At 38.9% G+C, this 13,866-nt stretch overlaps 1 protein-coding gene across 1 annotated transcript; it reads left to right on the top strand.

Annotated features, from left to right (window-relative positions):
- The first annotated feature begins 218 nt into the window (after nucleotides 1–218).
- LOC119690496 (netrin receptor unc-5) lies at nucleotides 219–11,467 on the top strand. Its single transcript, XM_048629181.1, has 10 exons — nucleotides 219–685; nucleotides 980–1,453; nucleotides 3,614–3,792; nucleotides 4,922–5,000; nucleotides 6,674–6,844; nucleotides 7,144–7,287; nucleotides 9,113–9,247; nucleotides 9,669–9,786; nucleotides 10,611–10,732; nucleotides 11,071–11,467. The coding sequence occupies exons 1-10, from the start codon at nucleotides 610–612 to the stop codon at nucleotides 11,235–11,237; spliced, it is 1,665 nt and encodes a 554-aa protein (XP_048485138.1). The 5' UTR covers nucleotides 219–609; the 3' UTR covers nucleotides 11,238–11,467.
- Nucleotides 11,468–13,866: the final 2,399 nt, after the last annotated feature.

Genomic DNA, 13,866 nt, shown 5'->3' with positions numbered 1-13,866 from the left:
TTTTTTAAGAATTTAACTTATCGAGTTATTTGGTTTTTAAAAGATTGAAATACGATAAACTTTATAAGTTCCTAGATATGGTAAAACCTAACACCCTGTACACACTTGATAACTTTATATATACGATTAAATGATTAACTACATAAACCGACACAACAATACCCAGCTTCGAATACAATAAAAAAATTGTATCACGTTTTATCAAAGCGGTGACCGGTAAAGGACCTACTCACCCCTTTTACCAACTAACACTACATAACCCACTCAACCGTGAATACAATAACATATTCCGAATCGAATTAATTAACAATAGACGTCAGCAACCGAATAGTTTATAAAAAGATACTATCGAAAGCTCACATATGTCTGCTAACGCCATAGGATAGGAAATCCCTCAGTGTTGTAAACGACGCGACGCGCAAAAGACGTCTGTAACCGTTTCGGCCAACGCCACCACGTGTTTTGAGAAATACAGACGAAAAAATAAGCAATAAAATATTATATCTAAATTTATTTATGTAAATATACAAGTACGTTTAAGTAAAGTTAAAGTCAGTGGTGAACATTGTGTAGTGAAAGCGATTGTTGATGTTATAAGTGTTGCCGGTGATGTGTTTGTTGGGGAGTTCGCGATGGATTATCGTTTTGACAATGGTGATGCACGTCGGGATAGTGAGGAATACAGGTATTTAATTGTTTTATGAATGGAGTAGATATTAAAAGTATAAAAGAAGCAAGAAAGTATTTTTATACCTGTTATTTTTTTTTAAATAATGTAGGTATTATAAAACATACGCAAGAGGAAATTCTGCACATTTAGATTTTGGAACCTACCTATATACATTTTCAGGCATAACATTAGATACAGTTAGCAATATTAACATATTATTTTCCTTTACTGAATATCTGCAGTAAGTACTAACCTTACTTTTAGTGACTTATGTACCTACCATATTTACAAAATCGTATAAATTTCCAGAAACGCGAACACCAAAACCAAAAGAACTAAGACCCGAATACATTCACCCTGACGGCGTCGAAAACCTGGACCCCTACCTCAAAGACTACCAACCAAAAGACAACGATTCCGAAGACGAAGAAGACGAAGACTACCTCCCACTACCCGACAACCACGAAACTATAGAAGGCTTACCAATATTCCTTATAGAACCTAAGAACTCTTACGTGCTCAAGAATAAACCGGCGACGTTACTCTGCAGAGCCGCAAACGCTTTGCAAGTTTACTTCAAGTGCAATGGGGTGAGGATAGATAAGACTGCCCAGTTTGAGCACGTAGACCCCCAGAATGGAGTGAGAGTGGTGGAGTCGGAGCTCAACGTGACTAGGAATGAGCTGGATGAGTATTTCGGCAGTGGGAGGTACAACTGTGAATGCTTCGCGTGGAACAGCAAGGGTCATATCAGGAGTCAAGGGGTTTTTGTTGAACTGGCTTGTAAGTTTTATTTTTTATTTACAATAGGTTAATATTGACAAATTTTTACTCTTTCCCTGTAAATAATTATAATGATTGTCCTATATTTTTCACCCAATAAATGTAAAAGGGACGGCTCAATAGAAATTACTTATAATTCCAACGTTAAAAATATTTCTCATTTCATTTTGTTTCGGATTTAATCTTTACCTAGTTTCATTTATAAATTCCAATATGACAAGCGACTGTGTGATATCATAATAATTATATTAGATACAGTTTTTACACAGTAATATGAAACAAGGTTAAAACTTGGTAACACCTTATATTACGGTGTACTTACTTACCTAGATATTGGTACCTATTCTGAAGGCGGAAATTCTAATTTTAACGCTGTCAAACTATAAATTTTGCTAGCAAAAAATGACATTTACGGGAACACTCATAGAGTCGAATTTTAAATAGAGAAATTAAGGTTTTGACAGCGTTAAAATTAGAATTTCCGCCTTCAAAATCGACATCATTATTATAGTATGTTTCATAAAATCGCTTTTGTCGTTAATAGGCCCTGCCCTTATAAGTCATCAAAGGGATTTTTAATGTTCAATTTAGCTGATGAACTATTTATAGGCCTGACCAATATTAGGTCTGTATTTATTAGCACGACGGAACAACCAGTCATTACGATTAACATCCCTAAAACCAAATCAACGTAATCGTCCAATAACCATAAACCTAATAAGCAATTCCACTAACAACCAATCAAACGTTTTATAACCGCACAATTCTTACATCCTTCCGCTAATGATTCTCAGGCACATCAAATACCCCGATCTATAGCACCCCAAAAGTTCTCGAATAAAAGCTAGTAAGCATTTATCAAATAGCAAAGTGCTCGAGTTAACGAGCGGAAATAATGTTTCCTTTACATAATGGTTCCGTTGCGTGGCGAGCCCTCGGAGAAACATAAGGGTAGTCATAAGAGTACGATTACTGACTACAATGTTGAAGAAATTCTGTAACACACATTTGATACAGAGACCATTAACATGTACCTTGTTGGGCTGGATATGGTAAGGCGTGTTAATCGGAAGGTTTTATGTTATTATTGTTAGTTATAGGAGGCTAATATTCCAGCCTTTGCAATATGCCATATACCTTATGCTTTCTCTTGTCCTGTTGACTACGAAAGAAAAATGTTGTTGGATAATAGGTAGTACTTTCTACTACTACGATAAGACTACGATATATTTAAGAACACTGTTTTACCTACAATATCCAACATCAATACTTTCAATTTCTAGTTCCAAATTAATAACAATCATCTATCAGTAGTTTCTCAAACTCATTTCGGTAAAATATTTTTAGCTTTCACGAAACTTTAAATTATTGTAAGAAATTGAAGTCGCCTCCAATTATTTTCACAATAAAGGCACGTCAGCGTCGTTTTAAACTCCCCCGACATTGTTGTCGCGACAGCCTATAAACGGAAGACGAATAAAGACGATCTCATTTTGACGACGGGCCTTCGGAATATTCCTATCTTAGCATTTTTCGAGGGGTGTGTATTTACAGACAGACAGACAATGCGTCTCGTTTAATTGTCTACGGATTGTTTTGCTCTGAATTTCACGTTGATTTGTAACTGCAGTAATTGGATACCTAATATTTTGGCAGACGGTCTTCATGAAATGACACGTTTGATAAAAATAACGGAGGATTTTACGCCTAAAATAATTTTGTTTGGAATTTTGAAAGCTTATTTACCTATCCATTATCCAATCGCAAATAATTTAACTTTTTATACATTCCAACAACATAGGAACAGTATATCTCAATAGGTAGAATAAAATATAACCCCTGACTGAAATATATTGCGAGATAATCGATAACACTTAGCACCTTTAGTTAAAACAGAAAACTAGAAATAAAATAAGATAGATTCATGGGTATAAAAAAATGCAAAAGGATTCTTTTTTACGGCTGTTTTTGGATTACTAAGACTAGGCTATATTTATTATCATTTTCTAACAACAAACCCATCCCCACCAACCTCCACTAAACCCACCATCACCCCCACAGACATAAAGAAGCAGTTCACCATAGCCCCCCAGCCCACCTCAGTGAAGATGAAGCGGAAAATCTAGAACTGCCTTACTATAACCACCCTTACCTTTACAGACATAAAGAAGCAGTTCACCATAGCCCCCCAGTCGGCCTCGATCGAGGTGGGGCGCAGCGTGAGTCTCCGCTGCGTCCCCCCCGCCTCGGCCCCCCCCTCCAGCCTCACCTGGCTGCGGAATGGGCTGGCACTGGAGGCACGGGACGAGAATCTGGTGCTGCCACGGGTCAGCTTGCAGGTTGGTTGTGGTTTTATTACACTCACGGGCAATGAAAAAGTTCCTGTGAGAATTGCACCAATTATTCCTAAGCGGAAAAAAGATAATTTTAATGATGCCTTCTGCAATCTTTCATTAGTACATTTAACGCAATACCTTATTGAAATGCATATAGAACGTTAAAGTATTTATGGAAAGCTATACTCATCATCAAACTGTAACTTACGAGATCGTACTAACCTGAAATCATTATGTTTAACGCAATAGAATGCCAATTAAATTTAGAATTACCAACTTAAAACGTAAATATTTTAAACAAAGTCTAAATAAAATGTTTAAAAACAATTTAGCTGTTTAAAAACAATTGAGGTTGAAACATTTTGGAACTGTTTCTTTGCACGAGGGTGTATTATTTATTAAACATTCCAGTGTTATCCATTACAATACCATTCCCACAAAACCGATACTTTTGGTTTGACAGTTATGTTGTTATGGGTTTTGTGAGATTGTTTGTGGTGTGTATTTTTTGGTACATTTTGCTGAAGTTTTCTAATAGGTAAATGGTAGGAGCCTCCGAAAGTGACTTCGAAAATTATAGAGATCCTATAAAGCTTTTGTGTTAGCCTTATCATGTACGAAACTCTAATAAAAGAAAAATGCTACACTACTAAACCTATTTAATTAGAATAATTGGAGCTCTACAGTAGGTACCTAGTATGCTAGTTGACTCTACTATTAACTCTATACCCTGTTTGCTGTGACTGATGATGCCAATCTATCCTGACATACGCCATCAGCACGCTTGACTGCTTTTTTAATGGTCCCAATTATTTCATTAATTTCGAAAACAAAATAATTGGTTTGAGTAGGGTTTATATCAAGCTGTCCATCAAATTCTTAATTGTAACCTCCACGGGGTGGCTAGAACCATTTTTTTAAATTCTTAACTATAAAACAGACCATAATCCATAATTTAAAGAGATCCAACCTTATTTCGAAGTCGGTTAAAAATAGACCCCCACGGAGACACATGCAGAATATAGTAATAATTATATTCACGACACTGTCCACTGTCCAGCCTTTTAATTCTAGAACTTTACCTTTCAGCCAAGATATTTAAATTGCCTTTAATGGATACATTTGTCTCCAGGACATGGCGAATTATACCTGTTTGTCGGAGAACATCGCCGGCCGACGGGAATCTGAGCCCGCTGTGCTAACTGTCTATGGTAAGAATTTATACATTTGTTTTAATTAATATGTTTGTTTATCGCAGGGTGGTATTGGGTTAGACGTTTATTATTCTATATTTTGCTTTTAGTAATTTCCTCGGCCGGTTTGGTTTAGTTACCTACAGTGCCACAAACTTTTATATCTCTTCATTCTTTTAGATTTAAAATTTTCCTACAGTAGCAATTCGGTGTTAGTAAACCCATGTCATCGATAACACTGCATAATTCATTAGTAGGTAATGAAATATTGGATCAATTTAGTCCGCTTTCACTGGAACAAATACATAAGTTTGTCATACTGCACACATATTTATGATTGTTATAAAATCACCAACTGTTCAGATAGCTTTCTTAATAATTTCTTATCTAAATGTTTTTTGCATTTTTATATTTGAATTTGATTTATAATAAGTACTTATTTATACGAAAATATAGATACATAATTATATTTTGTAGACCCCCGTCTGTGAAAGTTCATTAAGTAATACAGATCAACACAGATATCTTTTATCTCTTACAAAGCTCTTATCGTTCTCATCGTGTGTTGTATCTTCATTATCAAAATTGAGATTATCGTTTAATGTAAACTTAAGTCTTTTTACGGTGTGGTCTTAAACAATGGGTAATATTCTTAAACTTCCGCTTTCGAAATCATCAAATACAATGGGATACCTACCAAAGAAAAATTAAAAAACCCGACAATACTTGTCAGTATAAAAAATAATAATAAGAAAGTTTTTTGTGTGTGCTTCACTAATGATGTACTTTCATACAGGTAGACTCTTTATACAGGATGAGATGTTAAACTTTATAACACCACCCTTCTTGGTTGGAGTTAAATCACTTTTTGTGATTGCTTAATTTTTTTCTTTGCGTGTTGATGACAATCACTACAGTTGGGTTCGACTAATAAAATACCTTAAATATAGTTAATGAAGTATATAATCGTTTTTTATTTAAAAACTGCAACCTGTTGTTGTAATCATAATTATTTTTATGCGGTGGCTCTTAAAGCCATGTCATGTCACTCACAAAACTGATTTATGATGTTGCAGTTTTGATTCCAAGAAGCGCACTTTATGATTATGGCTCTATATTGAGATTCGCGAGTTGTTATGACCAAGTCATTATTTATTTTGACATGTTGAAATATTACAGTTTGTATTTTTGTTATAAAATAAATAAGTAATGCTTTATTGGTTTAGTTGTTGAGCACTTGGCCACTTAATCCGAAGTAGTAGTTAGGAAACAGGTCTTTTTGAAATGTTTACTTTTGGGAGTCGGCACATTTTCACTCGTTATATCTCAAATTTGGTTTACTTTACAATTAGACACTGATTATGATACATGTATGATACATGTTATGCAACTTTTTTCCCCGTGTAAGGCCTAGTGCATATCCAATGTCATAAAGGATACAGTTTAAAATAAGCTTAGCTGAACCTGACCATTTTTTTGTCTTTGTTATTTTATACCTTTCTTTATAAATGTAAGTAGTAGTAAGTACCTATACTCTTGGATTTCTGCAGTGTAGTGTGGCCAACTAACACTAAACAAACCAACCCGCGAGCATTGAAAAAGTTCCACCTTACATTGCCGTTACATATGTTACTGGAACTTTTTCTTGTCTCATGATTGTAATAACTTTAACACTTTAATTAAACCCATAGTAAACGGCGGTTGGTCGGACTGGTCACCATGGTCGCCATGTCGCTGTGGGACTGCGACGGGCGGCAAGCGACGCACGCGCAGCTGCACGCAGCCCGCGCCGGCCAATGGCGGCGCGCCGTGCCGCGGCTCAGCCAATCAGAGGAGCGAGGACTGCTTGCAGTGTCAGAGCGGTGAGTTGCTGTATGCGGTTGGAGGTTCGGATTGGTGTGATGGGTATTGACCTTATTGACAGCTGCGGCGAAACTGCAGGTTGAAAGGCAGCTTTAAGCCGCAGGAGTCAACTAGATAAGTACTACATTGAAATACATTATCGTGCTTTAGTCGTGGCCAGGTCCCAAGTTAACTCTTGCGGATTATAATTGTAGCAAAGATCATGCAACGAAAAAACTCCAATCTTAAATAAGCACCCTAACCAAAGCACCTGTTCTATCAACATCACCATTTCTTCCATCAGCCTCTTTCTCCTCAGGAGGAGTCTGGTCTCCGTGGGGACCGTGGTCCTCCTGCACCGCCGACTGTCTCCGGGTGAGGAAGCGGCAGTGCGCCGGCACTTGTTCCGGCCCCACGCTCCAGCACGCGGCCTGTGTCGATGGCCTTTGTGCTAACAGTTCAGGTGAGATTTGAGTTCTAGAAGTTTGGTTTAGTGGCTTATGACTTTTATGGACCTTCCTTTGTGTTATTTACAGGATGACTGTTAAGATTCCGGTCTATGTGTCATTTACAGATGACTGTTGAGATGTCGGATACATTAGCCGAGCAATGAAAACGTGCCTTATAAAATTCCAGCCTGTATAAGTTATATTGATAACGATTCTATATAGGTACACAAATTGTAATTTTAGTGCTATCAAAACCTTAAATTCTTTTTTTTAATTCGACTCCTTATAAATAAGGTTATCCGTAAGTCTCATTTTCTTTAGGCTAAATCTTAAGATTGACATCGCTTATATAAATTTTTGTGCTTTCAGAAATGACATAATTGCTTAGTTTTCGTTGTTACTTATAATGACGACTGCTTCTGAAACGACTAATAAACGTGGTGATTGTGGAATGTCAAATTATCTTGGCCAAGAAAGCTTTAAAAATTCTCAAGAAAAGAAAGAAAGTACATAATCAATAATTCTGTCCATAATAGCCAAGATATTCGTGTCGGAACGTTCCCTCTTCACATAATTTAGTAGTAACTTATCGATTTCTTCACTAATACGACTTCCTATTCCCTGCGAGTCTTTGTGACTCATTGAATAGAAATGGGCGTGTGGAAACCTTCTAAATAGTAGGCTCGGTATGACGACATCTACGATGGGACTACAATTAGTCACGGGGTCTAATAAGCTCCAAAAGTTTTTATTAATGATGATGAATAGCAGTAGCCTCTAATTGAGTTGGAATTAAATGAAATTTTATAGCTTCACATAAGTACCTAGTATACATTTGAAACTTCTATGTGGTTGAGAGAGATACTTATGGAGAGGTACTTAGTAGAATTTTCGTTAGTGTTTTGGAAAGTTTCGACCGGTATTATTAAATTCTAAAAATTTTACCCCAGCGCAGACTCGAACCTCCTTTTCACACGCACATCATACAACTATAACACTATCCGGTTCTCAAAATATGAACGTACCTACATTTCTAAACGTTATTCGGAAAGAAGTAAATATTTGATGCTTTACCTACATACATAATACAATTCTGCTACTAGTCTTTGAAACGGACACACCCGTAGACCCTGTTAGAAAACCAGATTTTTTCCAACTGCTAATTAGAATCAATTATCCGCTACTTCATAACTTTATGGTCTGAAACCGTGGAGCCGCATTATAATTTGAAAGGTGGTAACTGTATGTAACTACAAAGTACTGGTTATAAATTATCATGCGGCGTTTCACCTGCTTTGTGCTGTGTCGCTAATTAGGCATCGGCTCTTTTTAATATCATTAGCGTAGTGTAGACTGCGGGTGGGACTTTGTATGACTAACAACCATATTTTAATACGAACTAGTGCAAAAGAACGTCTCTACAAATATCACCCTAATTCTACCAATGAGCACTTATTTTTAATTAGTTCGGTTAGAAGATTTGTGACATTATTCATAAGTATTTGTCACAAGGTTGAAATTGTTAACAAAATGCGGACAGTTTTTTGCTTTGTTTTTGTATGTGATTGTGAAACACCGTCTTGTTTGTATATTTAATCTAAGATACTATAGGTGGTACTTAGTGTGACTAACTAGTTGCTATTGAGCCATCTGACAGTCGGGTTGCCCACTTACCCGACAACTCTCTCAGCACAAGCTAGCTTGTGTTGGGGTCTACCAACTGCACTAGGCCAGCGTGGTGGACTAGGCCTAAACCATTCCTTCATTGGAAGGAGACCCGTACCCCAGCAGTGGGGACGTGATGGGTCGATGATGACTAACTAGTTGTCTGTTGTCCAGTGAGCCAGCACACGGCGGCTATCCTGCTGGGTCTCGGGGCGGCGCTGGCCGTGCTGGCCGCCGGCGCCGCGCTGCTGTGTGTGTGGTGCCGTGGCAGGAACGTCAGACGGCCTGGGTACACTATTGCTAGTTCTGGTAAGACATTACACTACTGCTACCTTTATTTTTCTAAATCAACTTCGTAGAGATTTCTTTTAAAAAACAATTCAATATTGAAACTTTCAATATTGAACGAAAAGGATGATGAAGGATGTGTGTTGTTAAATTGAAGTGTGTATTGCTCTTTGGTCATATACAATACCAATGTGCTTTTGTATATCTGCCTACGATAACAATATAATAATAATACTACTCATAGATACAAAGGATTAGAAGATAACTTACTAAATGCCTGGATCAGAATGCCTAGATAATGACTACCTGTGGGATAAAAGACATGCTGTCACTGTCTAACACATATTCACAGAAAGCGACAGCATGTCTTTTATCCCACAAAGGTATCCAGCCTTTGTGAAACAGGGCTATAGATTTTTATTATTAAACTTTTTTTGTCTAGGAATTCCAAAATCGTACAGCGGCCGCGACAAGGGCGCCGCGCCAGATCTGACCAGGTCCTGCAACGAATACTGGATGTCGTCAGATAACCACTACGATATGCCCCACGTCCGAGACAGGTGACTAATTGATTCTGACGTTTTTACTTTGTTCTAATATTTCATAGAAAAAATGTTCTTACTCAGCCCTTGTTTGGACGGTTTTAAAGGTCATTTTGAAGGTAGATATAGAAGATTTTTTGTGTGATGAAGGTTTGTTTGATAAGTATTAGAAGTATTTTTTATCTTCCATTTCATCTTTTGAAGAATTTCATGATCGATTGAACAAATTCCTTTAAGTTTTGGTTTTGGTCCGCATTTTTTACCAAACTACAGGGAAGCAAAAAAAGAGTGTTTGATTTCGATGGCTATCTAATAACATGACTAATTTCTAAACTTCTCAAGTGTTGTGTGTATTCTTTTAATAATTCATAGATTTAATAAGGGCCACTCACCACCTTGATAATGATGAGAATTGTCGGTAACGATACTATACTAATTTGATTTACTAGGTGTACCTTAACAAGGTATCATATTAATGAAAAACAATGGTTCTAGTTACAACACTAACATATGTAGGTGCTAAAGAAGCCCTATTTTGAGCAATAGTATGTGAACCATACCGACAAAGAAATATTGTAACCATAAGATAGGCTTATGATTTACGTAATTTTGATTGATAAAAACGATGTCTCTATTCAGAACTTCTAAAATATGGTTTAAAGCTATGAGTTTTATATAGGTACCTTTCTGATATTTTTCTTAGCGTATGCGTGAATGATGGTATTCCGCCGTAGTGTAACGCTGGCTGTTCAAGGTGCGCCCGACTCATATAAAGTACAGCTGATAAGTCATTTGGCGATCTCCTATTTTGGTTACAATAAAATATATTCTCTCTCATCCAGTTACTCTTCCCCCTTCGGCCACAGAAGCGCGTCGCGGGCGCCCTCAGCCGGCGGCAGCAACCACTACGAGATGAAGCCTTATAGTCCTTCAGCGGAGTCGGGGTCCAGCTCCTGCACTTATAGTGAGTTTCTCGTGTCCTTTTATTATTTATATTTCAATCTTCACTAGGTTATTTTAGATCATTATTTTAAATATTGATTTTTGATTGAGGTATATCCAGTTGTTGATGAGGAAGGCCAAGGACAAAGTCTTGTGGCGCTTCTTGGGTGAGGCCTATGTTCAGCTGTAGTGAACGACTACTTGCTGATGATGATGATTGTAATGAACCTAACTGTTACCTATAAAATGTGTTTAAAATAATTATGTTGAAGATTAATATAGATAAATAATACATTTAACTTATTGCAAAATTTTACGATTATTATACGAACGATGTATCATTATTCGTTTCTTTTACAGCTAGAACAATAACGTCTAGATCCAGTGACTATTCCACGTCACCTCTAGCTGAGCTGGTGTCCACTTCCCCTCCATCTTCATCCAAGGTCAACGTAGCCGTGACCTTGCCCGGGGTTCCTATGGATTCAAGTTATAGAGATAAAATTTGTTTGACTGTTGTGAAGTAAGCCTGTATGTTCTTGCGATATTATTGTACTGTAGATAATTATTGTTAATCACTGCCATGTGAAATATCTGTTCGATTCAGGGGGGTTACTCTCTAATTCAACGACACAATTATCGTTCGTTTGTTCATCGATTTATACAGGGTGTTGCAAAAAGGGTATACTAAGCCGAAAGCTACATGTGCAGCATGGTATATCTAAGCCCGAAACTGAAATCAGGATTTCAAAATTCGCGAAAAAAAATGATGATGTCTTCCAAGCCGATACGGCTACGGCGACTGCTAATGAAGATTTAGGCTTCGTTGGTGTGCCCGGATGTGGCTTATGTAGCCAATCTTGGCGGTAAATGTTCGACCGCACATTTCACATTTCAGTGAACCATTTTCGTAATTGTATACGATTGCCGCAGGTGGTCTGGCTTTTAGTTCCTCTCTTCTTGTGTCCAGGTCTGTTCGCCGCTGCTCCTCAAAAGTGAAGACATTTCCTTGCACAAGATGTCTCCATTTTGGGCGTTCAGCTGCAGTCTCCTCCCAGCTGTTCGGGTCTATGCCGCATCTCTTCATGTGCCTTTTCATTACGTCCTTGTATCGAAGGAACTGGCCACCTCGCTTGCGCGTGCCTTCACGGAGCTCCGAATAGAATACGCGTTTCGCGAGCCTGTCATCGGACATGCGGGAGACATGACCACACCAGCGCAGTTGTCGTCTCATAAGATACGCTTCGATGCCACCGACCTTAGCCCGACGCAACACCTCTGTATTTCGAATACGGTCTGACCATTTTATATTTAAAATCTCTCGGAGACACTTGAGGTGAAACCTATCTAGTGTCCGGATGTGTCGTCGATACAAGCACCACGTTTCGGCTGAGTAGAGAAGGTTTGGGAGGACTATAGCCATGTACACAGCGATCTTAGTTGACCTCCGGATGTCGTGTGAGCGGAACATCTTCAGCTGTAGCTTTCCAAAGGCTGCGGAAGCCGCGCCAATCCTGCTGTTGATTTCGGCGTCTAGGTCCCCCTTAGCTGTTAAGGTACTCCCCAGGTACCGGAATTTGTCTACTTGCTTAAGAGTAGTTTCCCCCAGGCGAATATTCAGTGCAGAGTCGGCCGTTGGCGGTGTGTCCAAAGACATAACTTCGGTTTTCTTAACACTTATTTTCAGTCCAAATCTGCAGCACGCCTCGTCGAGCTTGCTCATCAGCTGTTGTAGACCGCCTGGTGAATTAGCCACAAAACATAGGTCATCCGCATACATAATCTCCGTTATCATGTCGTAAGAAACTTTGGTGCTGGCCTTAAGTCTAGCTAGATTAAATAGCTTTCCGTCTGTCCGAAAGCGGATAGCGATGCCTTCTGAAGTGCCTAGCAAGGTTTCACGAACCACGACAGCAAAATACAGGGCGAACAGGGTGGGAGCTAAGACACATCCTTGTTTGACTCCACAGGTAACGGGGAAAAACTCAGTCTGTTCACCATATGCTGCTACACAGCATGTCATGTTGTCGTGAAGCAGTCGAATTAACCTAATAAACTTGTCGGGACAGCCATATTTCTCCAGGATCAACCACAAGGCCTCGCGAGGTACGCTGTCGAATGCCTTCTCAAGGTCCACAAAGCACAGATGGAGCGGTTGACGTTGCTCTTTACTTTTCTCTTGCAATTGGCGCAAAGTAAATATAGCCTCGCAGGTTCCTCTTTCAGGCCTGAAGCCAAATTGGCTCTCTGGCAGGAGAGTTTCGGACAAGGGAATCAGTCGATTTAAAAGAACTTTGGCGAAGATTTTTCCAGGGATGCATAGCAGAGATATACCTCGGTACGAATTGCAGTCGGAACGGTCTCCCTTATTTTTGTAAAGGGAACAAATACGAGAGATTTTAAAGTTGCTTGGTACTTGTTCTTCGTTCCACATGCGCAAAAACAATTTCCACAGGTTATTGTGCAGCTTTTCTCCTCCATACTTCAAAAGTTCTACAACAATGTCGTCGACACCAGCCGCTTTGTCGTTTGGTTGCTGTCTTATGGCTGTAATAACTTCTTCAAGTGTGAGCGGATCACACAAATTTGTTTTTTCGGGGAACTTTGGGAGTGCTCGAATGTGCTCAAGATCAGCTGATCGATCTACATTTAGTAGGTATTTAAAATGCTCAGCCCAACGATTCATAGTGTCTTCCCTAGATGTTAGCCGTTGCGTCCCGTCTAAGGATCGAAGTGGTACATTGACACGGGGCGCACTGCCGATTAGTTTCCGTACTTCAGCATAAAACAGCCCTAGCCGGTTAGACTGGGAAAGCCAGTTGATGAACTCGGCTTTCTGTTTCCACCACTGGTCCTTTACTTCCCGAGTAAGAGAACGAAGCGCAGCACTGCTTTTCTTTATCTCCTCCAGCGTCTCTCGAGATTGTCTTCCCCGACGGTGACGTCGCAACAAGGCTCGGTGCTTTGCAATCGCATCGGTCAATGACTGATCGTTCTCGTCGAACCAGTCTTCGTTAATACGGGGTAATTTCCCTAACATGTGTTTGGCCGAATCAATTATTTGCGAACATAGTAAGTCCCATGTCATTTGTAAGTCACCATCTGTGTCAATTGTTGAGGTTGCGTTATTCAAAGCATGACAATAACTGTTTCGAG

The sequence above is a fragment of the Plutella xylostella genome, chromosome 22 (genome assembly GCF_932276165.1).
Source record: "Plutella xylostella chromosome 22, ilPluXylo3.1, whole genome shotgun sequence".
In the NCBI taxonomy this organism is placed as follows: domain Eukaryota; kingdom Metazoa; phylum Arthropoda; class Insecta; order Lepidoptera; family Plutellidae; genus Plutella; species Plutella xylostella.
This window is presented reverse-complemented; position numbering and strand designations above follow the sequence as displayed.

Bases quoted from the DNA above. Each gene is read 5' to 3' on its own strand.
- LOC119690496 (XM_048629181.1), top strand. From the start codon at position 610: ATGTGTTTGTTGGGGAGTTCGCGATGGATTATCGTTTTGACAATGGTG. The intron at 6,845-7,143 runs GTGAGTTGCTGT...CTTTCTCCTCAG, and splicing joins CTGCTTGCAGTGTCAGAGCG to GAGGAGTCTGGTCTCCGTGG. The intron at 10,733-11,070 runs GTGAGTTTCTCG...TTTCTTTTACAG, and splicing joins GTCCAGCTCCTGCACTTATA to CTAGAACAATAACGTCTAGA.